The 25,805-nt window shown below is 39.0% G+C and overlaps 2 protein-coding genes across 3 annotated transcripts in view; one reads left to right on the top strand and one right to left on the bottom strand.

The window, feature by feature from the left end:
• Window positions 1-25,805, bottom strand: part of PDHA1 (pyruvate dehydrogenase E1 subunit alpha 1) — a 313,772-nt gene that overhangs the window by 237,976 nt on the left and 49,991 nt on the right. The window contains exon 3 of the mRNA XM_081081169.1: window positions 13,245-13,385. The gene's annotated coding sequence lies outside the window, so the exon portion shown is untranslated. The remainder of the gene's footprint in view (window positions 1-13,244; window positions 13,386-25,805) is intronic.
• ADGRG2 (adhesion G protein-coupled receptor G2) overlaps window positions 1-25,805 on the top strand; it is a gene marked incomplete at its 5' end in the record, with an annotated part of 71,012 nt that overhangs the window by 499 nt on the left and 44,708 nt on the right. The window contains 3 exons of one of the 2 annotated variants that reach the window (XM_081081167.1): window positions 22,146-22,181; window positions 24,729-24,773; window positions 24,873-24,896. In XM_081081167.1, the coding sequence (XP_080937293.1) occupies window positions 22,146-22,181; window positions 24,729-24,773; window positions 24,873-24,896 (105 nt within the window). The remainder of the gene's footprint in view (window positions 1-22,145; window positions 22,182-24,728; window positions 24,774-24,872; window positions 24,897-25,805) is intronic. The other variant, XM_081081166.1, reaches the window with a different exon arrangement.

The raw sequence follows: 25,805 nt of genomic DNA, 5'->3' as shown, positions 1-25,805 counted from the left end.
TATCAAAAGTTCATTCTTTTTAAAGGCTGAATAATACTCCACATTTTGTTTACCCATTCATTGTTGATGGACATTTGGATTGTTTCCACCTTTAGCTATTGTAAATAATACCTTGAACATTGGTGTACAAGTATCTGTTTTAGTCCCTGCTTTCAATTCTTTTGGATATACATATATAGAGAGAGAAATTGCTGGGTTATTTGGTAGTTCTATGTTTTACTTTTTGAGGATCTGCCAAACTGTTTCGCAGTGGCTGCACCATTTTACATTCCTACCAGCAAGGCACAAGGATTCCAGTTTCTCTATATCTTCACCATCACTTGTTATTTTCTGTTGTTTTGATAATGGGTGTGAAATGGTATATCATTGTGATTTTGACTTGCATTTCCTTAATGATTGATCATGTTGATCATCTTTCATATGCTTACTAACCATTTGTATATCTCTTTTGGAGGAATTTCTTCAAATCCTTGGCCCATTTTTTAATTGGGTTGTTGGGGGTTTTTTGTTGTTGAGTTTTAGGAGTTCTGTATATATTCTGGATATTAATTCTTTATCAGAGCTATGATTTACAAATATTTTCTCCTATTCTGTGGGTTGTCTTTTCACTCTCTTAATAGTGTCTTCTCTTGCACAAAAGTTTTTAATTTTAATGAAGCCCAATTTATCTATTTTTACTTTGTTGCCTGTGCTTTTGCTGTCATATCTAAGAAATCATAGCCAAGTCCAATGTCATGATTTCCCCCTAAGTTTTCTTCTAAGAGTTTAATGTTTTAGTTCTTATGTTTAGATCCTTTAATCTATTTTGAGTTCATTTTGTGTATATGGTGTAACGTAAGGGTCCAACTTCATTCTTTAGCATGTGTATATCTAGTTTTCCCAGCACCATTTGTTGAAAAGACTGTCATTTGCCCATTGAATGATATGGGCACCTTTATAAAATATCAAATGACCCCGTATGTGAGGGTCTGTTTCTGGTATTTAATTGTTTTTTTTAAGTATCTATTTGAAGACACTTCTGCATGGAAATTTAAGAGAGGTAGAGAATCAGCGAAATGAAGCAGGTATTTCAGAAAACAGGATCTTCAGAAGATTATGAAACAAGGAGAAAAGGTATCTGAGGAAGGCAGTAAAAAGGCTAGAAATCCTGGGGCTGCAGTATCTATGGGTACAACTGCCAAAATAATACAGTGTGATGCAAATGTAAAGAACACTCCCTAGGCATGTTATTTAAAAAGTAGCAGGACCAAGGAGTCTTCATTGGCTAAAGCAAATATCTACAAGGACCAAACAACAATAGCATAAATAAAACATACACACAACACACATACGTGCACCAAAAATCAGTGGAGAACTTACCAACAGGGTAAAACACAATTGGCAGTCCTTCAAAAAGTAGACACTGGGGCATGTTGTCAAGAAGCCACAATAGTTTATTTAAAAAATGATAAGAGCTAAACTTGCACTGACTGCTTACAATGTGCCAGGTTCCTATGTGCTTTATATACATTCACTCTCTTAAGCTTCTCAACCAATTCTATGAAAGGGAGAGTCTAGTCTTAGCCACATTTCTTAGATCAAGAAACGGAGGCTCAGAGAGATAAGTAACTTGCTCAAAGAAGTGTCTAAGCAAGGATTTGTACCTACCTCTGAATTTTGTGCTCAAAATCATAAAACCAGGGAATGTGCATGAGAATCACCTTGAGAGCTTGTTTTTTGTTGTTGTTGTTGTTGTTGTTGTTTTTATTGCTTAAAGTATTACAAAGGGTATTACATATGTGTCCATTTTTTCCCCCGCCCTTGACAGTCCCCTAGCCTCCCCTATCCCCCAGTGTCTTATGTCCATTGGTTACGCTTATATGCATGCATACAAGTCCTTTGGTTGATCTCTTACCCCCCTCCCTCCTGCCCTCCAGCTTGTTAAAACACAGATTTCTGGGCCCTTTCCTGGGGCTTTCTAATGTAGTAGTGCCGGGGTGGGACCTAAGATTTGACATTTCTAACAAGCTCCCAGGCAATGTTGGTTCAGAGATTACACTTTGAGAACTGCTGCCTATACAACTGGCAGAAGTAGGGAGAACAAACTCCTCCAGATATCAATCATGGGATACAAATTCTGGTGTAGCCATGTGACATTCATGTCAACTATGCTCACATATATCATCTTGCTGTGGGATCGGCAGAGCAAAAATCAAATATCCCTACTTTACTGATGAGTAAATGTCCCCAGGGCATCATGGGTTAGGAAGTGGTGGAGCCAGACAAGATACTAGATCTTCGGTCTTATGTTTCAGTGCTTTTTCCACCACAGGGTTAGATGAGGAATGAAAGTGGAACAGCAGGGGGAAATCATCAAAATGAAAGCTGCTTGGTAGAAATAAGTCTTTTTGGAAAAGTTTATTTTAAAATGGTGAAACGGGGCAGGTAAACCAGAAAGTGCATAGCTCTGAAACAAACCTGAGTAGGAAAAATCTAACTGGATGCTTAAGACTGCTGAATGTTTTCTTTCTTTCTTTCTTTCTTTCTTTCTTTCTTTCTTTCTTTCTTTCTTTCTCTCTCTCTCTCTCTCTCTCTCTCTCTCTCTCTCTCTCTCTCTCTCTCTCTCTCTTCCTTCCTTCCTTCCTTCCTTCCTTCCTTCCTTCCTTCCTTCCTTTCTTTCCTTCCTTCCTCCCCCCTCGATAGAGATAGGGAGGGGGAGAGAGAGACCAGTACAAGAGAGAAACATTAATTGGTTGCCTCCTGTAGGCACCCCACAACCTGGGCATGTGCCCTGACTGGGAATTGAACCTGCAACTTTTTGGTGTATGGGACTATGCTCCAAGCATGTGAGCCACCAGCCAGAGCTGAATTTCTTGCTCTGATTGTCATATGAATTGACTTCTGAAAGCAGTGGTTCCCAAAATGTGGCCCCAGACAAGTAATATCAGCATCACCTCAGAGCTTTTTAAAAGTGCTGATTGTCAGGCTCATTCGAGACCTGCTGAATTGGAAACTCTGGTGGTGGGGCCCAGCAGTCTGTGTTTTAATCAGCCCTCCAGGTGATGTTCATGAATTCCCAAACTGAAGAATTGGTTAAAATATTTCTGCTGACAGCATGATATAGTAGAAAGGTGGTGAGTTTTAGGGTTAGAGCCTTCCCCATGTCTTCCACCTGCTATTTGCATAATTTTGATTTGCTACTAGACCACCAGAACCTCTATTTCTTATTCTTCAAAATTGGGGCAACTGTGAGCTCCCCCAATGGGTTCTTGTAAGACTCTCTATGCTTAAAAAAAGAAAGCCCCATGAAGACAAACATTTTTCTTCCCCTCCTCCAGCTTTATTGACATACAATTAGCATATAACATTGTATATGCAATGGTTTTTCTGAATTAAGTGTTTAGGGATCTAGAAAGGGCTAAATAGAAGTTTATTATTGTCTTTCAGAACTCCCACTAAGAGTTCATTATTTAATAATCACCTTGATATCACTTACCATGTCCCAGCCATTCTTCTGAGCCCTTATAAAAGGCTAACTCATTTAAAGCTCACTCAATAACCCTTTGAAGTAGGCACTATTATTAGCTCCATTTTATAGATGAGGAAACTGAGGCACAGAGAAGGTAAGCAAGTTGCCCTAGATTAATCATTTCAGTTGCAGAGCTGCGATTCAAACTCAGGCCATATGACCCAATCTTTATGTATTTAAGTACTGCACTATCTTAAACTCTCTGCTATACTAGGCTCAGTAGCTTGGTGGTAATGCACCTATAGATTAACAATAATGGGAGAATCCATAATTGTGAGAATCACTGAATGCTAGATTGGATCATCCAGATGACTCACAGACACCATCTCCCTGAACAGCTTTGAACTGATGCAGGTTCTCTTCAGTTCAGAATGGCTTAGGTCTGGTCTTTGATGAAGATCTAGGGGACCGACCTACTGCTTTTACATTCGTTGTGCAGTAATGAGGGCCTGCTATGTGCCCAGCATTACCAGCTGCTGAGAGAACATCATCTATGACTCCAGGGAATTTACATGACAATTGAAGGTACATAATTATGACACACGAGAACAACACAAAGTACAATAAAGTCCTAAAATGTGAGTCAGTGCTATAGGACTCTAGCTTACAGCCTTTGGCCAAATCTTTGGATTCATCTAGTTAAATGTCATGCCACCAATAGCAAGTGCTATTGGTGCCCTGTATATCCCCTGGCCCACCCCAGAGGTCACCTATAGACAGAACCTGTGTACGCTGATGGCTGCCATGACCCTCTGAGAATGATCTGTGCCCATGGGACCATGCTTTGCCTATGCATGGAAAAAGCCAGAAGTACCAGGGAGTTAACACCCCACAACAGTGAGAGATGGGAGTTGGTGTTTACCTATGCCAGCTTCCTGGTGGGGCAAGGTGAGGTGTGCCCCAGTTGCCCATAGTAGTAACCTGCTCATTAATGTACCCATTATTCACTTTACTTCCTTTCTTATCTCTTATCCCTACTTCCTCCCTCTGATTCCTGGGGTCATCCCCATTTGGAAACACTCATTTTCCAAGGTCCAGCCAACTATTACTACCTCTATAAAACCTGCCCCAACCTCTTCATAAGAATTAAATCTCTCTCCCCAGTGCTCCTTTTCCCCCATCCATATCTTTTTATACTTGTCACTTTGTATCATGTCATTATGTACTTCCTTAGCATCGTGAGTCTTTTCAGTGCATTGTTAGTGTCAGGTGAGAAGGGAGAATGGAGGTTTGATGAGGTGGATGGGAAACTAATGGGAGGAAAATTAGTGAGCACTGAGGGCCTGTTCAAGGCCATGCCCTTTTAGGTACTTTATGTACATCATCTCATTTAATCTTCATAAAAACTCTTCATGGTAGATATTTTTAGTCTCAGTTTTCTGATGAAGAAACAGCATCAAAGAGATGAGGTCATTTGCCCAGAGTCACACATCTTGGAGGATACCCAATCGGAATCTGTAGCCTGTACTCTTTATACTATACCAGGCTGCTCAGTAAGTGTCTGAAGACTGAAAGAACATGTCACTAAGGCATGAGGAGAAGATGAATAGGGAGCCTGGGGTAAGCCGCCGGAGAGCAGCCATTCCCCCTGGCTCTGGGGAATCTGCACTGGAAACACAGTAGCTTTACACTGGAAGCCTGAGAGATGACTCAGTAGCTCTTGACAGTAAGGAGAGATAGGTCTGACCCTCTCTTATTAGGCCACTGGCCAACAGAGAGAATCCTTAGAATTTAGTACTTCCAGTTGTGTGACTTAGTGTTGTTTAAAGGAGTCATTCTTGATTTATCAGAAGCCCAAATGGGCAGGTAACTATACTTATATTTAGCCTCTAGCTCTCCCAGACCATGCCAATGCCTTTCTTTTTTTCTTTCTTTTTCTTTTTCTTTTATTTTTTTAAAGTCCTTGAAGGAGGTCTTCTTTTAGGTACAACTATTTTCCAGAGGGTGAGATGACATAATAGTGGAAGATAGTCATAATTTCATTCTTGCAGAATTGTCTTCCCCATTTGGAAACAATTACAAATTTGAGCCAATTTGGTGATCTCATAAGCTATAATCCCCAACATACTCTTCCTCTGGGCTGGACCTAGATCTTTCTGTGCTGTTCTGTGCTGCAGGCATTTCCAGTAATAGATTCCTCTATAATTCCCCATTCTTCAAGGCCTCACTCTCGTGTTTCCTCTTACCGTCTCATGCTTTGTCCATCTAAGTCTTGGTTTTTCCTCATGTAGCACATGTTAGAGCTGTAGGAGGTAGAGTATATGCTCCTAAAAGGCAGGACACCTATCTTTTTTAAAAAATATATTTTATTGATTTTTCACAGAGAGGAAGGGAGAGGGACAGAGAGCTAGAAACATCGATGAGAGAGAAACATAGACCAGCTGCCCGCTGCACGCCCCCCACTGGGGATGTGCCCGCAACCAAGGCACACGCCCCTGACTGGAATTGAACCCGGGACCCTCCAGTCCGCAGGCCGACGCTCTATCCACTGAGCCAAACCAGTCAGGGCAGGACACCTATCTTTTAAAAAATTATTTTCCAATTACAGTTGACATATAGTATTAAATTAATTTCAGGTATACAACAGTGATTAGACATTTATATATCTTAGGAAGTGATGCCCCTGATATTTCTAGTACCTACCTAGCACCATACACAGTTACTACAATATTATTGACATATATCCTATGCTGTACTTTATATCCCCCTATTTTTTATCTTTAAATTCTTTATTAGTTAAGGTATTACAAATGTGTCCTCATCCCCCCCCTATTAACCCCCATCCTCCCCCCCACTCATGCTTTCATCCCCCTGTTGTCCATGTCCATTGGTTTGGCTTATATGCACGCATACAAGTCCTTTGGTTGATCTCTTCCCCTTACCCCCGCCCTCCCCTACTTTCCCTCTGGGGATTAATAGTTTGATCGCTGTTTCTCTGTCTTTGGATCTGTCCCTGTTCATCAGTCTATGTTGTTCTCTATCTTCCACAAATGAGTGAGATCGTGTGGTATTTATCTTTCTCTGACTGGCTTATTTCACTTAGCATAATGCTCTCCAGTTCCATCCATGCTGTTGCAAAAGGCAAGAGTGCCTTCTTTTTTACCGCAGCGTAGTATTCCATTGTGTAGATGTACCACGGTTTTTTAATCCACTCATCTGCTGATGGGCACTTAGGCTGTTTCCAAATCTTAGCTATGGTGAATTGTGCTGCTATGAACATAGGGGTGCATATATCCTTTCTGATTGGTGTTTCTGGCTTCTTGGGATATATTCCTACAAGTGGGATCACTGGGTCAAATGGGCATTCCATTTTTAGTTTTTTGAGGAAGCTCCATACTGTTCTCCACAGTGGCTGCACCAGTCTGCATTCCCACCAGCAGTGCAGAAAGGTTCCTTTTTCTCCACATCCTCTCCAACACTTGTTGTTTGTGATTTGTTGATGATAGCTCCCCCTATTTTTTATAACTGGCAATTTGTACTTCTTAATTCCTTTCATTTTTTTTTTCTACCCATCTCCTCAACGCCCCTCCCATTTGGCAGCAGGACACCTGTCTTGTTTGACTTTGTTCTCCAATACTAAACCCAGTGCTGGTCCCTTTCTCTCTCAATTCCGTATCAATAAAGATGAGGTTATAAATACCATGGCATTAATATGATCCTCAGCCAATCTTGCAACCCCCAAAATCTCACTCCCCACACATAGACATGAGGTCACTTCTGTTGGGCCCTGATCCTTTTGGCAGGTAGAAGTGGTGACAAGGAATAATGGATGCTCTAGATAGATTGAGGTACTGAAGCACAGGGCATTGTGTCCCATTTTCTACTTAAAACTGGTGAGAACTCCTCACAGGATCCTGTATATCAACACAGGGCAATGATAGAGATGAGAAATGGTGGCATTGTGTATTTAGGCAGAGAGAAGGCTGGAAATGGTATTCTCTTTAAGTCTTTCTCATCTCTTGTGTGGCAGGGTAGAGACTCTAAATTGTCCTCATGTCCCTAGTGGCTAGGTTTGTTGAGAGCCAGAGACAGGGACAGAGCTGCGAAGATGATGGTGTGGACAACTTAGACCAAGAGCCACATGGAGGATGTGACCGATAGTCAGTAAGAGGGGGACCCCAGGCCATGGTAGGATTCTGAGAAACTAGACCATGGTGCCCAATGGACACAGCCTTTGGCAGTGGATACCCTTGAACCCTGCAAGGTGAGGATAGATCTCTGGAGAGGACATTGAGTACCTAAGGTACTCTATTAGAATAAGTTGATGTTCCAAGAGAACACAACTATTGAAATGTACCTTGATGTGGGTACATCTTTAAGGAAATAACATGAAATACATTGCTCTTGGCAAGAAGTCTTGTGTTCTTATAAGATCACAGTGCTGTAAAAAACTATCAGTATAAATTGAGGATGCTTTTGTAATGATGTCTGTGGTAATTATGCTAGTTTTCAGTATCAGTATTCTATATGACCTTTATCCTTTCCTCTTCTTTTCTTTCAGGAACTCACACAGCATGAAGTAAAAGTTACTCTCTTGTTACTATGGCATTTGATATAGGATAGAATTTTTTAAATTCTAAGAAGAGAGAAATTAAGAATATAAAATGGACAATAGTCTTGCTTTAGTGAATAAATTAAAATTGCTTATAATTATAAGCAATTATCTGATTAATTGAATAAACAAGAACTGAACACAGAGCTGTGTTGCATTTCAACTATATAGCCTTTTTTGCCTTGTTCCTACTATAAAATATGATTTGTTATTATACTGAATTGAATTCACATTAAGTCTAACAAATTCTGGGTTTTGATGTATAGGCAGGGGGAGATGAGTTTGAATTATTGAAGAATTTTCAGTCATAGGATTTTTTTCAAAGTAGAATTTTAAGACTTTCAAGTGGGTTGTACAATAAATATTACCAGGATAAAAACTCTATTTAAGGCCAGGAGCTTTGTTTTATTCCCTGCTATAAGCCAGTGTCTGGCATATAATAGGCCTTGAGAAACTGGAAAAAACAACTAAATTTTGGGCAAATCCTTTCATGTTTCTGATCTTGTTTCCTTACTTGTAGACTAGCTTTATATCTAGTCTTTTTCCTACCTATGGCCTATTTTGTAATTCTTTTCTTCTAGTGAACTCCAAGTCCTAGAACAGTGATGGCGAACCTGTTGAGCTTGGCGTATCAGCATTTTGGAAAAACCCTAACTTAACTCTGGTGCCGTGTCACATATAGAAATTTTTTGATATTTGCAACCATAGTAAAACAGACTTATATTTTTGATATTTATTTTATATATTTAAATGCCATTTAACAAAGAAAAATCAACCCAAAAAATGAGTTCATGTGTCACCTCTGACATGCGTGTCATAGGTTCACCATCACTGTCCTAGAAGATACTAACTTTCAAGTAATTTAAGTAAAAATGTTCCCATTTATGTGTTGAGCAAAGACATATATAACTGTATCCAGTGTGTGTAATCAGCAGCAGAAAAACAGTACGGGTGTAATTTCAAACAAAGCAAACATCACACTCAAAATTTTTCATGCTGTCTATTGTGGGTAAATAAACAATTTTTGAAATAATGAAATGTAGTACAAGGGACTACCTTTGCCAGTTTTCTAGATTTACAGTATTGTACCAGGCCATCTTCAAGTCTCTTAGAAAAGGATTTCTATGAACTTAGTTTCCTGATATGTAATGTGAATAAATGGAACTCCATGGTCTTTCTAAGAGGCCTTCCTATGGTCCTAAGCTATCAAAATTTAAATTAGATAAACACAGTTTTATAATAGATATCCTCACCAATCAAGCATTAGTGAATAGATAAGAATGTTTTATAGTCAGAATGGAAATCATATACATGCAAATCTTGGAAAGTAACCATCTTTTTTGATACCCTTTACATTGTTTACATTAAGAAAAAAAACACCCAGTTTATTACATAAATATAAACTTTATCCAGGGACACAAAATCACATAGTCTAAATTAATTATCATTGTAACTTATTGTTGGAACTGTGATAAAATACTTTATAAATGTAATGTAACTATATTAAAAGTAATCAACCTCATTTTACAGATGAAGTCATATAAGCAGAGAAATGTTAGAAACTTACTCAAGACAGAGCCAGGATTTAAACCCAAGTTGGTCTATCTCAAGAACCCAGTCTCTTAATAACATTTAAAGCTTGTTTAAGGAAGTATACTCACTCATCCATTGGAAATAAATGAACATGGGCATTTTATTCATATGAAAAAGATTACCAAGTCAAGAATTAGATGTTATTTAAAGTGAGGAATCCCAGATCAGACTTTCAAGGCTCATGACAAGATAAAGACATATAAGGAGAAGACATTAGGACAGGAGTCACAAACATTACAAAGGCCTGAGGGCCTGTTAAGGTTCTTGTACCCAGAAATGCTACAGCAAAGATTAGGCTTCAGAACAGAGGCAACTCAGAAATACTACATTTCTAACTAAGTAGGATGCAGCATAACTATACATAATCCCAGCCTTTTGTAGCACATTTTACTAGTATGTATCTATTTATAAAACTGGTTCATCATGTGGGAGTCCTACTCTTTTTTTAAAAAATATATTTTATTGATTTTTTTTACAGAGAGGAAGGGAGAGGGATAGAGAGTTAGAAACATCGATGAGAGAGAAACATCGATCAGCTGCCTCCTGCACACTCCCACTGGGTATGTGCCCGCAACCAAGGTACATGCCCTTGACCGGAATCAAACCTAGGACCCTTGAGTCCGCACGCGGATGCTCTATCCACTGAGCCAAACCGGTTAGGGCGGGAGTCCTACCCTTGAGGTTTATGACAAAACCATTATATGGATGTTTGTTGAGAACAAAACCTGGGAGGTGAGTCAAAAAGAAGGGGGTATTTATATTTACTCTCAAAGTGGCAAAAGACTTCTCTGATTCACACTGATTACCTGACTTTTGACCTTGTCAATGTCATGACAAAAAACAAGAGAGAAAACAGTAGGTTGGAAGAATGATTTTAGCATTTTGTGCCATCATTGGTTTAATGGGTATTAATTACTCCACAACATTCAAATTAAATCTGATGTGGAAGCTCACCAAATTTTTTTTCTTCAGCACATGTAAAGACTCCATTTCTCAGCCTTCTTTGCAATTAGTGGCCATGTGACTGAGTCCTGGCCAATGGATGTGGGCAGAAGCAATGTTTGCTACTTCCAGGTCTAGCCATTAAATATCTCCCACCTGATTCCCCTCATTGTTTGCCTGTTTCATGTTGCTCTCCAGAGCAAATTTGGAATCTTCATATTGAAGATGGCAGGGCCTCTGTCAATCGGGGTCCCTGAATGACTGTATGGAGCAGATACCCCTCTCTCTGCCCTACCCTGCCTTCCACTCTAGGCTATTGATTGCACTTTACACATGGAAAATAAACTTCTACTTTTTTAAGCCCCTGAGATTTCAGGCTTATTTATTGCAGCAACTTGCTTTACCTTAACTAATTAATTTGAGAGTGACCCTTTTTCACCAGGGTTGTTGGTACATCTCATTGTGCTGTTGGAAGGGGGCGAGGTAGGCATCTCTTCTTTTTTGAGATCATATAAGAAACCAGGTTTATACAATCTAAGAAAAAGTCCATTATGGTCACTGCTAAGGTGTTCATTATCCAATCAGAAGAGAGTCATTTGAGAGCAGGAGCCTCCACCAGAGCCACCTACTCCCTTTGTGCCAACCTAGGCCACTGGGACCTTCACAGTATGGCATGTAACTCTGACTGTAACAAGGTCATTGTGCTTCAGTTTCTTTATTATAAAGTAGCAGTACCTCTCTCATAGTTATATGCAGATTAAATGAGTTAATGCATGTAAAACAGATGCCTATAATGCATCTGAGACATTGTAAACATTCAGGAAATACTAGCCATTATCACTAGAGACCATCACTGTATAATATAAATTTTTTTTGTGATAGTGGAAGTTAGATATCTATACTGCCCAATACAGTACCCACCAACACATGTGGCTCAATTGCTATTGAGCACTTGAAAAGTGACTGAGGAACTGAATTTTAAAGTTTATTTAACTTTAAATTTAAATAGCCACATGTAGCTACTGTATTGAACAGTGTGGTTATAGACTATTTGCTCTAATTGCTTCAGAACTTTTCTATTTCATACTGTATAAGTCAGGATTCAATCACAGAATAAGAATCACTAGACACACACACACACACACACACACACACACACACACACACATACACACATTTGTGAAAGGGATTTGATCTTATACAACTGTGGAAGCTGGTTAAGCAGTCTCTGTAAAGCTGTTGTCTTCATATCTGATGCTAGAACTTGACATCTATGAAGAGTAGGCAGTAGGGAAGGGAGCATGTATATAAGATGGGGAGAGCAAGAACAAGCTGGAAACCACAAGCATGAGTTGTAGCCACAAAACAGACGGAAAGCCGTGTTAGTTCTTGTTGCCTGTGAGCTTTCTGCAGAAGCTGAGCCCTTCAGCACAAAATTAAATACATACCTGGCCCAAGAGTCAGAGAAGCCAAAGCTGGTAGCTCCCTCATATTAATGACGTGAAGCACTTGATAAATGTCAACATGTGAGAGCTACACAATGGCTGCTACTTTACTTCTACCCAAATCTCCCACAAGAAGCTCTCTTGTGTTTCATACTACCCAGAAACATACAGAAAAAGGAATTCTGGAAATGTAGCTCAGCCTAGACATGATGTTACATTACAAAGCCAACACACATACTAGGAAGCCAATGAGCTCAATTTTGTATCTGTTAATACTTCTAAATAAAACATAATACTAACATCTCCCAAGGCTATATTTAGTTGTTTTTGTTCTAAAAACTGGCCCAAAGATATTCTGAAGATCCATACAACCAGCCAACATTATTTTTTTAAAGTTATTCTTTTTCATTTGTTCTGTGGTTTAGAATTTTCTCCACATAAACCCACATTATTATTATAATCAGAAAAGAAATTAATGTTAATTTTTAGAAACCAGCCTATGACCCCTAGAAAGACTGTGCACCCAACTAGAGGACAACCTAATAACATCATGATCAGCTGTGCTTTCCAATTTTTCCCTGAAACTTTGCTGAGTCTTGACTTTATACAAGAACTTAGGAAACAAGGTATGGTCACCAGATCTGAAACCCTTTGACTTCTGCCTCTTTCCTCACATGTTTCTAAAATGATCCCAAGGGCATTTTGAAAATCCCAAGGGCAGCTTGAAACAAATAATATAAAGAGAAAAGAAACTGAAGTGGCAGTCTTGCTCAATAGAAGGGAGAAATCATTTTTTAAAAAGTCACTAGGAAAATGAGAAATAGAGAGAACCTCACTGTATTAATTACTTACATGAGCAGTATTTACTGTATATTCTTCTCAATGCTGTAATAGTACCTATGAAGTATGTCTTATTATGATTATCTCCACCCCAATTTTCTAGATGGGAAACTGAAGTATCAGGTGGATTACGTAAGTTACCCAAAGTTACAAAAGTTGTAGAAAATTAATAAGTGGTGGATTTGGACCTAGGCTGTCTGAGTTTCAGAGTCTAGGTTCTTAATCTTCCTACCACACTTGAGGGATTCAGGGCAATGTCACATGGACTGCTGGGGTTTGAGAGGTTAACTATTGGCAGCTGACTCCTGCTTTCCCCTCACCCCCACATCCCAATGACCCCCACCCCCAGATCCTCTCATCTTACCTTGTAAGTATCTGTTGAACTTCTCTTTTCATGCCAGCTTTTGAAGCACAGGTTCAAGTCCTCATCATGTCTTGTCCAATTTATTGCTGTAGCCCACTCTGGCCTTCCCACTTCAGATCATTCTCCTTGTTTATTTCATAGCTATATATATATAAAAAAAAACAACATTGTTCTGTCAGGGTCCGGAGAGAGGGGAGAATGGGGTAGGGGCTGGTGAGAGGGGAGAATGGGGAGTCCATTTGGTACTGAGTCCTTATTAAAGGCTCTGAACCTAAACTAAGATGCCAAGCCATTATTGCTCAACTGAGAACTGGCATAGAGTGGTATGATCCAAGGAAGACCAGAAACTCTATATCCTAACCCATAGTGCCCTCACCTCCATCTTACCAAGTGCTTCTGCACTTAAAACTCTACCATAAAAAACTCTCACTAACTTATAAATTACAGGTGCTATGGCATGAAAGAACATGTCAACCAATAGCAGAGTCACCCTAGACATTAGTGGGACTCACGGAGGAGGGTGCAACCAAGCAATTATTGCTTTTATAAACTGTATTTCTTCAGGAGGAAACAGAGATAATCCTAGAGTATGCATTCTCTACGGGGGCAATATCACCCCCATGGGGGTGAAAATTGGTTTTTGTAGGCCAAAAAAAAATCTTCTGTATTACAGAGGACTGGGACTAGGATGAGGCAAATGAGGGGTCTAGGGTATGAAATGTTAGAAGACACCTACTTTTGCAGTTTTGTGTGTGTTTGTACACACATAGATAATAATATATGTACTCATTAGTTGGCAAGGAGTGCTGTGAATAAGAGAATGGAAAGGGTCAGGCTAAGGGGGAAAGTGCTGTGATTTTAAAGAGTGGTCTGGATCAACTTCTTAGAAAAGGTGACATTTGAGCAAAATTTGAAGGAGGTGCCAGGGCAAACCAAGGGGCTCTCTGGAGGAAAAGTGTCCCAGGCAGAGGGACCAGCAATTGTAAAAGCCCTGAAGTGGGGATATGCCCTGTGTATAGGGAAACAGCAGGGAGGCTAGTATGGCTGAGTGATGAGATCTGGGTTAGAGGGTCATTTGTTTCATGGGAATGTGGAGAGATTCCACAAAGAAGCAGGGTATAACACCAGTGTAGTAAGTGTCCAATAAAGGCAGTCTGCCTCCCTCCAGCCAGCCCCCTGAAGCACTAAACCACATTTACATATTGGACTGAAATAGTTCCAGAAGCTATCAGCCTTCACAAGTAGAGCGAACACAAATCATGGCTAGCATTATGTGCACTGGCCTTGACCAGCAGCCTAGATTACTGTCTATGTATCTAACTTCAGGGGTACCGGGAAGGGGGGATAATGCCCCAGTATCTCCCACCTTAACCTTCCTAAAGTGCACATCCCTCCTTAGGGAACAGAACAGATAGCCAGTAGGTCAGTGGTGCTTTAGTTTTTCAGACCACAGCCCAAAAAAAGTAGTCCAGTGTAGTGTGGGGCTGGAGTGCCTATGCTTAGATTTTAGTTCTGTCCTTTTACTAGTGATCTTGGGCACATTACTTGACTTCCCTGTGCCTCAGTTTCTGCCCCTACCAGTAAAATGAGGGTAACTTACTTAATATGGTTTTTTATGAGGACTAAATGAGATAATATTTATGAAGTGCCTGGTCATAGTAATGCTATATAAATGCTTATTAATTAAAAATAGACTCCCTTTTGGGACTCTACTCTTCCCTGAAAAAATGCATATGAATACACATAGAAATTTGTATTCTATTTCAGGGAATTTATGAATACTCTAAAATGCATCTCCTAGACCCTTGGAGGAGGGGAGGCCCATAAACCCCTGAGAGAGCCTAGTTCTGGAGGGGGAAAGGACAAGGAGATGGGTGGTGTGAGAGGGTTGGAGAAGAGCAAGAAACAGGAGCTGGGGGACCTAGAACACATCTTACTCTCTTCCCATCTGGTCAAGGCCCACCTAGAATTGTCGATCATTTGCACTTTGGGAAGTTCCGTCAGCTAGGAACTGAAGTTTCCTTGAATGATGTCATTATTATTCATTTAATAAAAATGTTATGTCAGAGCATTTATTGAGCAGTGTGACATGAAATGGCCACAGCTCAAGTAAACACATTTAGGCTATGCCAAAGTAGAAATGTTTTTTCATTCATGTTGTTGGTCACGTAGTAAAATCTGAAAATGCAGTTCTTGGAAGAGTGTTGTCCCAAGCCCTAAAGTACCAATATAAGCTATAATAATAATAAAAGCATAATATGCGAATTAGACCAGATGTCCTTCCAGACAACCTTCAGGATGAAGCCGTGATGGCAGGGGCTGAGGCAGAGGAGGCAGAGGCAGCAGAGGCAGCAGTGGCTGGGGGCCGAGGCAGAGGAGGCAGAGGCGGCTGCTGCGGCGGTGGGTGACAAGGCAGCCGCTGTGGCAGCAGGGGCCAAGCCCCTTGCATGAATTTCATGCATCGGGCCTCTAGTCTATATAATAAAAGCCTAAGCGAATGTTATGGTGGAATGACCAGAATGACCAGTTGCTATGATGCACACTGACTACCAGGGGGCAGATGCTCAATGCAGGAGCTGCTCCCTGGTGGTCAGTGCACTCCCACAGGGGGAGCGCTGCTCAGCCAGAAGCTGGTCTCACAGCTGGCAAGCGCAGTGGTGGTGGTGGGAGCCTCTCCCACCTCCGTGGCAGCAATAAGAAGCAGCGAGCCAAGTGGTAAGGAGCAGCAAGCAGGCGGGCAGTAAGGAGCGAGGGCTCCCAGACTGCAAGAGGGTGCAGGCTGGGCTGAGGGAACCCCCCCTCCAGTGCACTGGGCCTCTAGTAACAAAATAATATTGTTTTTAGGGTTCCCATATAAGAGTGCCTAGGTGTGGCACCTCATTTTGATCATCTCTTTATGAAACAGTAATTCAATCCAGAGAAGGACTGCCACCAGATTACAAGTTTTGGCTGGGTCTAAAATATTCACGCAAGGGGGGTTAGTCATATCCTCTTTATATCCACTCATAAAGATTAAACCTTTATCTTTCTCATCCAACCTGGTGATGAATGTGTTGAAAGTAAATACTCATTAGTATTAGCACAATCACAGGTTTAAGACAACTAACCAGTCCACATTTTAAGTCTTATACCCCATAGTATCAAACAGTGGGGAGAAAAATGTAAATTTCAGAAACATCCAGACATGACCTTGCATGACTTGGGTGCAGGTAGTTTGTTTGGAACTTGATTCCAGAGATTAGGAGTGAGGGAGCAGGGAGAAGGCATTAAGGAAAGAGGGAAAGTCAATTAAAGGTACATTATTGCAGTCACTGTGTGATCTGTACTTGAAGGATCATTTTAACACCCTTTAAAAGATCTGTTAAGCAGTCTATCTGCTGTGACTGGCAGTTATAACTACTACTCTAAACTTCAGATTCTGAATAATGGTCATCCAAGAATTCTCAATTCTTTCATTCATTGATTCTGCTTCGTGGATCTCAGATCCATTCCTCATCTTTCCCCTGCTCTGCTTTCTATCACAGGGACCTGACCCCTTGCGATATTTGGATTAAATGCCTGCTCTTGAACTACCTGCCATGGGTTCCTGATTGATCCTTGATTGATAGACTCCTTAATAATGTCACCAGTCAATCAAAAAATGTTTTTGAACATCTACTGGATACAAGGCACTGGACTGGATTCCTAGAGGATAATAAATAAAGCACCAAGCAGCTTAGCATCTAGTTAGGAAAATGCGACATAAAATGGCAAAGTTAAATACGATGCCTAAGAGTATATATTCAAATGCCAAGTGGATGATATAAAGATGAGAGAGCCATCTTCATTGGCTTCTGTAGCCAGGACATACTTTAATGAGCCAGAGATCTGACGTAAAGGGGGCATCTTCTAAACTGTCCAATTTTGGAAGGGTGAAAGTTTGAAATTTTATTTGAAATCTCCTGACTTATAAATGTTGGTAAGCAATTCAAACTTTCAAAAACTTCAGTGTGATTCCCACTGTGTAGGCAAGATAGAGCTTGTTTAGGAGCTAAATTGGGATTGTCAGCCAATGGTGTGCATTTGGTGGATGGCTTATGGCATTGGGGAAGAAGTCAGAGGCAAAGAATGTTAAGATCCCTTCCAATGAAAAGATTCCAGGGTTCTAATATTTCACTCATGTCTGAGGCAGTCAACGCTTAGGCTCAGGAGGGGACAATGAGCATAGGGAGAAGGAACAGAGGAGAGAGAGATTAGAGAATATTTATAATAATACCATACATTTATATACTAGTTTATGGTCTGCAGGGTTTGATACTGAAAGCATGATAGAATAGAGCAGTGGTTCTCAACCTGTGTGTCGAGACCCCTTTGGCGGTTGAACGACCCTTTCACAGGGGTCGCCTAAGACCATCCTGCATATCAGATATTTACATTACGATTCATAACAGTAGCAATATTACAGTTATGAAGTAGCAACGAAAATAATGTTATGGTTGGGTCACAACATGAGGAACTGTATTTAAAGGGCCAGAAGGTTGAGAACCACTGGAATAGAGGCTCACAGGGTAGGTTCTGATCATCTCATAGAGGCTCACAGGGTAGTCTGATATCAGACTACCTGGATTCAAATCCCAGCTCTACAGTGAATTGCTGATGAGGCCATGAACACGTCAATAAACTTTGTGAGCCTTACTTTCTCAAGCACTAAAAAGGACTGATGCTAATAAAGTCACATATCTCAAAGAGTTGTTGGCTAATTAAATAATAAAATGTGTAAGAAGCTCTTGGTAGATTAAGCCTGGATCACAGGAATCAGTTTTCACTATTATCACACATACTAGTACATCATCTGTCTTTAATCCTTGCAACAGCTTCAAGTTACATTGAGAAGAATGCACAGGATGGTTGACTGGATATGGAGATGGAAGGTGAGGAACGAGAGGAGTTGGGAGCAATTTGGTTTGTAGACTCGGCTCTATTGCTGAAACTAACTCTGGGTTTCTGGATCCTTTGCTTAACACTTGTGGAATTTTTCTTCATAAAATGTGGACCCTTGTAACTCATATTCTTCATAATTTTTAAATACTGGTTTTCTGAGTATGGTGGGAAGAATAATGGCTCCCCCAAGATGTCCATGTCCCAATGCCTAGAATCTATAAATATATTATTTTACATGGCAAAGGGGACTTTGTGGATGTAATTAAAGTTAAGGACTGTGAGATGGGGAGATTATCATGGATTACCTGGGTGGGGCCAATCTAATCACATGAGTTCTTAAAAGTGAAAGAGGAAGGCAGAAGAGTGAGTCAGAAGGATGCCACATGAGAAGGACTCCCCATTCCATCCCACAGTTGCTAGCTCTGAAGATGAAAAAATAGGGCATGAGCCAAGAAATGTGGGTGGCTTCCAGATTTTGGTAAAGCCCTCAATTTATAGCCAGTGAGAAAATGAGAACCTCAGTCCTACAACCACAAGATACTGAATTCTTTCAAACCCCCCCAAAAGCAGAACACATATTCTCCACTGGAGCCTCCAGAAAGGAACACAGTCTGTCAACACCTTGATTTTAGTCTTATGAAACATGTAGTAGACTTGTGACCCATAGAACTCTAACATAACAAATTTGTGTTGTCTTAAACCATTAAATTTGTGGTAATTTGTTACAGCGGCAACAGGAAACTAATATACTGAAATTTCCAGCTTAAATTATTTGGCTGGTTTTGCCAGCAATACTGTCAAATTCAAGAACTGATTAGATATGAAAATGATGTGAGGTGATGAGAGATAAGTTCTTAGATATATAGAGTTGGAGAGGCAATGACAGTAAGGCATTTACATGGCAGTGATCAGACCACACTTGGCCATGTGGGATTGGAGTTTGGGAGGTAGCAATAATTTTGAAACAACGTGTCAGGGAGGAAACGTAGAGAAAGAGGCTCCATTAGTGGAGCCAGTTTCTTGAGTTTCCAATTCCTCTGTTTGGCTTCCATGCTAAATTTATGTGTGCCAAACTCCTGCTCATCATAATTGGAATATATGGACTTTGTGTGTTTTTTTAAATCACTAGGGAGTCATACTGAGTAAATTTTATAGACACATCACAATAATTTTAATTATTGACTTAAATCAAAACTTCAATAAATGAATAATGCTTTAAAATTTGCTCTTTGTTCGTTTCCAAAGGAAAATCTGAAAAATTTAACTGTTTTCCCTTTCTTTGTTTATGAATCTTTTTAACAATGGAAATATTTTGTCTCCTAAGAGTGGCATGGAACTCAAACATATGACTCACTGGAAATGACGACCACCTCTTTGGTTATAATAAATGGGAAGTTGGTTAGGAGAGAGCCCAAGAGAAACAGAGGCCGATACTCAGGAAATGTAAGGCCTATGGGGACATCTCTATGTTACAACAGGAGGAGTGATGTGGAGCATCATAATGAGAGGCAGAAAGTGAATCAAATGTTAGTCACTGAGCAATCAGTCCCCTAGAAGAAGAAGAAAAAATGACAAAAGAAAAAAGTTGGGCAGAAAGTTTTTAAATCTCTAGCTTCTATTTACACGATTCCCTCCCTTCATCATTATACATTGCTGCTGGGAGCTCTGTAAGTTCCATGATGGAAGAGGCCAGCTCTGCATGTGGGTTAGGCTGGTTTAACCCTTGGGCTAAATTTTCATCAGGTTTTACCTCCTGATTGTGAGTCCATGCCTATCCAACCCAGAGATGGTCAACCAACTTTGTGGGTTTTCCAGGAAACCTCCCTTTCTGCTCTGGCTCTCCTATTATGCTTGACTAGTCCATGTCCTCTAACATCTAAGAAAGAGGTGAAACTCAAATCAGCCACCTTCCCTGTGGGTACACAGCTCTCCTCAAAGGATTTAGCAATGGAGAAGGTTGGAACCATTGGTGGCTATAGCAGCCATTATTAGCCTCTTTTGCCCTTCAGCATCACTCTCTATCATTCTTTCCTGGAACTCAACTCTTCCTCAGTGTGGTGTATCATATTACTTTATTTGTAGATATTGTACCAACCTTGCATCCCAGGAATAAATTCCACTTGATCATGATTTATGACCTTTTTAATGTATTATTAGATTTGATTTGCTAATATTTTGATGAGGTTTTGGCATCTATGTTCATCAGGGATATTGGCCTATACTTTTTTTTCTTTGTAGTGTCTTTATCTGGTTTTGGAATTAGGATAATGTTGGCCTCATAAAATGAGTTTGGGAGTCTTCCCTCCTCTTGACTTTTGTGGAATACTTTGAGAAGGATTGGTCTTAATTCTTCTTTGAATGTTTGGTAAAATTCACCTGTGGTCCAGGACTTTTATTTATTGGAAGTTTTTTGATTACTGCTTCTGTTTCATTGGTTTGTTCAGATTTTCTGTTTCTTCTTGATTCAATTTTGGGAGATTATATATTTCTTGCAGGTTGTCCAGTTTATTGGCATATAGTTGTTCATAATATTGTTGTATAATCCTTTGTATTTCTGTGGTGTCAGTTGTTATAGCTCCTCTTATATTTCTGATTTTATTTATTTGGGTCCTCTCTCTTATTTTCTTGATAAGTCTAGTTAAAGGTTTATCAATCTTGTTTATCTTTTCAAAGAACCAGCTCTTTCCCCAAGAGTATTTTAAAAATTAAACTTCTGCTAACTCAACATATTCTTTGGTTGGTAGAATATTAAAGTAACATGAGGGATATTTTGAGGAGCAGAGACTAAAAGGAGGCAATTTCAACTAAATTAGGCTATCAAGTCATTACTCTGGGTACATGGAGAAAAATCAGGTTATAGTTTGTGTGAAATGATCTTTCTTATCATACATATAAATACATATATATGTGCATATATCCATTTATCTATATACAGTTATACTTGAACAAAATGGGTTTGAACTGTATCCATTTATATGTGGATATTTTCAATAAATACTGTAAATGTATTTTCCTTATGATTTTATTAATAACATTTTCTTTTCTCTAGCTTACTTTACATTGTGTAAGAACACACCATACTAGTATAACACATATAACATACAAAATACGTGTTAGTCAACTGTTTATGTATCAGTAAGGCTTCTTCTGGTCAACAGTAGGCTATCACCAGTTAAGTTTTTTGGGAGTAAAAAGTTATATGTGGGATTTCAACTGCGCAGGAGATTGTTGCCCCTAATCCCCACTTTATTCTAGGGTCAATAGTATAGATAGATATAGATAGATATAGACATAGACATATACACATATACATATATACATAGAAAGAAAAAAGAATATATGTGAGAATGTTAATGTAATTTATCTCTGGGGGTGAAATTATAGGTGGTTTTAATTTTCTTTTTGTTTATCTGTAATTACTGAAGTTTCTCCAATAAGTGTGTATTATTTTTCATAGATAAGAAATAAAATGACTTTGCTTTTACAGAATCTATCTCCTCAAATAAATAATACAGCAGTTCTTATAGTTTATACACCCAGAGGCATCTGATTTAGTTTAATTCATAAGACAGAAGTAGCGTAATAGATATAAAGTCTGTGCTAATAGGTATAAATGGAAGCACAGTTAATGGGAGTTTAATTTATGCAGATGTATACATTTACAAATTATAAAGAATGTTAGCCAACAACTAAAGGTCTTATTAATCATTTTTAATTTAAAACATACTAAACCATTATACAACAAAATATATAGAGCATGGTTAACAGTTAAATTGGAAGAATTGATTCACCGGAGATATGCCTTTGTAGAGAATTGAAAAGAAGTACTGATTAGGCTGTTAAAAATAATAGTAAATTAACATACTGCCCTCTTTTGGTAGCTATTTGCAACTCATTTTACATTCACTCCCTTTTAAGATGTTACTCTCCTATGAATTTATGCAAACTAAACTAATTTTAAATCACCTTTTTCCTCAACAGACAATGCTGGTAATTCCAGTTTGTTACCACCGTCTGGTAAGACTGTTATTTCATGACTTTGGGGAATTTCAGAAAAATAATCTAAAAGTTCTCCATGCAATATGGCATGTAGTCAAATACAGCAAAATTGTTGTGGGTTTTTTTTAATGATGCTTAATTATGTTAAATTCTGTCATTAAATCTATAACTAAAAAGCCAGTAGCAAACATAAGAGGACAGGCATATTGTTCTCACACATTGCTGGACAAAGCTGGGGAGTAAACTGTGGATTTTCATTACGGTAACTGTTTAAGTTCTTCATTGTTATTTTTAGTATTCTAGTTCACAAGTCTCCTAAAGAGCATCAAGAACATAAACATGCCAATATTCTTATATTTGAAGGATGAGATGTTCTCTTAAACTTCCTCAGTACCCTCACTGAATGAATATTTTTCAAAAGGCTTATAAGGGCTTAGCACTCATAAGAATGGGGAGGCAAACACATTAAAGAGAAATTTATAACTAGGACCCATCTTAGCAGGAACCAGGAATAGAACCTATACTCAAGACTGCTAGCTGGAATGGAACCTCAGGGATAAAGTGGTCCAGCCCCATATTACTTAGTTGATGACATGAAGACTGGAGCAGCTGAGTACCTTGTCTAAGGTCACACAGTTCTTGCCCCACACCACACAAAGGTGGCTTCTCCGACTCCTACTTCTGTATTCTTTCTGGTATGCCATATATTACAGAACAATCGTTTGTGGTAAGGAGTGAGTCAACTCACACTGTTTTCTTAGTTGTGTGAAAATGAGCTTCTATTGTTATTAATTCATTTAAAAATAATAATAGCTATTACTTCTTGTGCATGTACTACATGTCTGGGAGTCTTCAGACATCTCATTTTGCTTCCAATCTTTCAACATAGGAATCATTATATTGATGTTAGAGATGAAAAACTATGAGTCAGAGAGGATAAAACTTGTCCATGTTCACGCATTCTCTGAAACCAGACTACTTGGGTTTGAATTCAGCCGCCATCCTCCTACCCCCATTGCTAGCTGTGTGACTTTGGGCAAGTTCCTTCACCTTTCTTGTGCCTCTGTTTCTTTTTTGTAAATTGGGGAGGATGATAGTACCTATTTCATAGGGTAATTGTGGAGATGAAATGAGATAAAAACATGTGCCTGGAATGGAGTAAATCCTCAATAAATAGTAACAATCATTATTCTGGGCTATTTAGCAATGGGGCAAAGATTCAAACCCAGGACTTCAAGTCTCCAAATCCCAAGCTCTTTTTACTGTGCCATTTTGCCCCCTCATTGTGAAGCTTCTAGGGTAAAATAAACCACTGTATGTTTCTCCTGGTACAATAGCCTTCACCAGACTTAATCAGAGTGATATCTTTACAAAATTCTGTTTCCATGGAATGGTATATGGGGCTTTGGGTCCAGTCACAGCCTCAGTTCTGGGTGCCCTAGGGGAGAGCTGCACTAATTGGAAGGTAAGAGTCAGTGCACATCAGGGACAGATGGGCAGCTGTGCCTGCAGCTTTCTTCTTTGGATGGCATCACCAGTCATCAATATTTAGAAGAACTGAGAGTCATTAATTAAAAACCAGCTTTGGCCAATTATTTTGATCTGCCACAAGAGCAAAGGATTCCAAGTCCACACTTTGAATCTTACTGCTCAGGAACTGTCTTACTTCTGAAAACAATATTGTTGGTGATTTAAAAAATGTAGTAAATGACAAAATATGGAATGAATAATGTAGGACAGACAGGGTGTGTGTGTTTCAGCCAAGGCATGAGCAGTCTAAAACACACAGTCCAGCCAAGTGCCTTGACACACCCAAATGTTGTCCTTACAGGCTGAATATCAGGCTCCCTACTGCAAAGCTTGACTTCCTTGTAAGATATTTGTGTTTACTTTTCTTGTGTATATGTAGAGGTCAAGCCATTGGATCTTTTAAACATATAAACTGGCAAAGTGTGTGTAGTAGACTGAGCCCTTAGCATAAGTGGAGTTATTCTACGGTAAATTTATAACTTGATTGTCTTTAATAGCAGCCGTACTTTTAAATAACATACCAGGAAATTGTGTTAGGTGATAGCAATGTTTTGTTTTGTTTTTAATCCTATGGGAAGAATTGCTAGGTGTCATTATAACCAAATGGACCCAGTGTACCAATATGTGTCATAATTGTAGCTTGAAAAATATTTAAAGTATAAAATGCTTTCTAGAACTCTTTGGCTGAAAATTTTTGAAAGTAGTATATCTTATATTTTGTTGCTGTTCCAAAACTTATTTCCATAATATCCCATAAGTAGGAGCAGGCTTTGTGATCATGAGTCTCAGGTACTTCATCTGTAAAATCTGTAAAATGATACAATTGCACTCATTTAATCTCTTGGGTTCTTTCTCTACAATTCTCTGATTAAAGATATACTAAGTGATTATAAGACTTGCAGATTTAATTACATATTGGTCTCATGTTTTCCACTTCTTTTCATAATTATATCTCAAAAGTTCTAACTCCCTAAAATTCAATAAATAATTGTTTCAAAGTATTAATTTGAAAAACGTGTGTGTTTTCTCCTGCAGCTGACTCTCCTATTGGTTTTGTCCCATACTACAATGGTACTCCAGGCAAGATTTTGAAAAAAATTTAAATCTAGATTTAGTCCAATTTGTTAAATTTTTTATTTAATTATATCTTTGTATTGTTTTTTCCCCTTGGGACAAAAGAGGTTGAAACTACAAGCCTAAATGGTAAGAATTTTTCTGTAGCAAGTGAAAATTGATAACCATTTATATGAATATAAGTATAATGAATGGTGTTGCGGGTTTCCATATTCAAATAATCTAAAAGAAAAACCCAAAGAAACCCAAGACTGACAACCTGGAGGGCAATCTAAACTTTCTGGTTAAATGAGAAAATTCTTATTATCATGGAGGGAAGACAGCCCTCCATCACTCTAACTGTTCTGTAAAAGAAATGTTGCCTGGCCAGTGTTGATTGCTGGACAGGGCACATGCCCAGATTGCGGGCTCAGTGTGGGGTATGCAGGAGGCATCTGATCAATGATTCTCTCTCATCAGTGATGTTTCTATTTCTCTCTCCCTTCCTCTATGAAAGTAATAAAAATCTATTTTTAAAAAAAGAAATGTTCACCACATTTTGAGTACCCCATTTCGCTTGCTCACCAACACAATTCAAACACATTTTTTATATGACAGATTGTTTAAATTTGAAAAGCACATCCAGTGACTTCAATATGATTCAGCATGGATTCGGAGGCACAAAGTATTCAAAGACAGCCTTTTTACAGATGATTTATCAATTTTAAAATAGTATAAAATAAAACACTAGCTTCATTATGCTGGAGAAAAGGACAAAGAACTGGGTTATATTCGAGGGAGGTGGGCAGGGCAGCACATTCTGTTCCCTCCCCTTTGTGGGAAGACAGCCTTCCATCTTATTGCAGTCAAAACCCAATACTTTTCACAATCCCTTAGTCAAAATAAAATCTCACCATGTGTTTGGCAGCTAAGAGCTAAACAATCATAGATGCAGCTCATACTGATCAAAACTGGTATAAATTCAATTTTGGTCTAATGGGAAGGACCAGGCATTGTCATTTTTATATGCAATTACTTTTTACAGTGAAAGCACATCTT

The sequence above is a fragment of the Myotis nattereri genome, assembly GCF_964212035.1.
Source record: "Myotis nattereri genome assembly, chromosome: X".
Lineage (NCBI taxonomy): Eukaryota > Metazoa > Chordata > Mammalia > Chiroptera > Vespertilionidae > Myotis > Myotis nattereri.
This window is presented reverse-complemented; position numbering and strand designations above follow the sequence as displayed.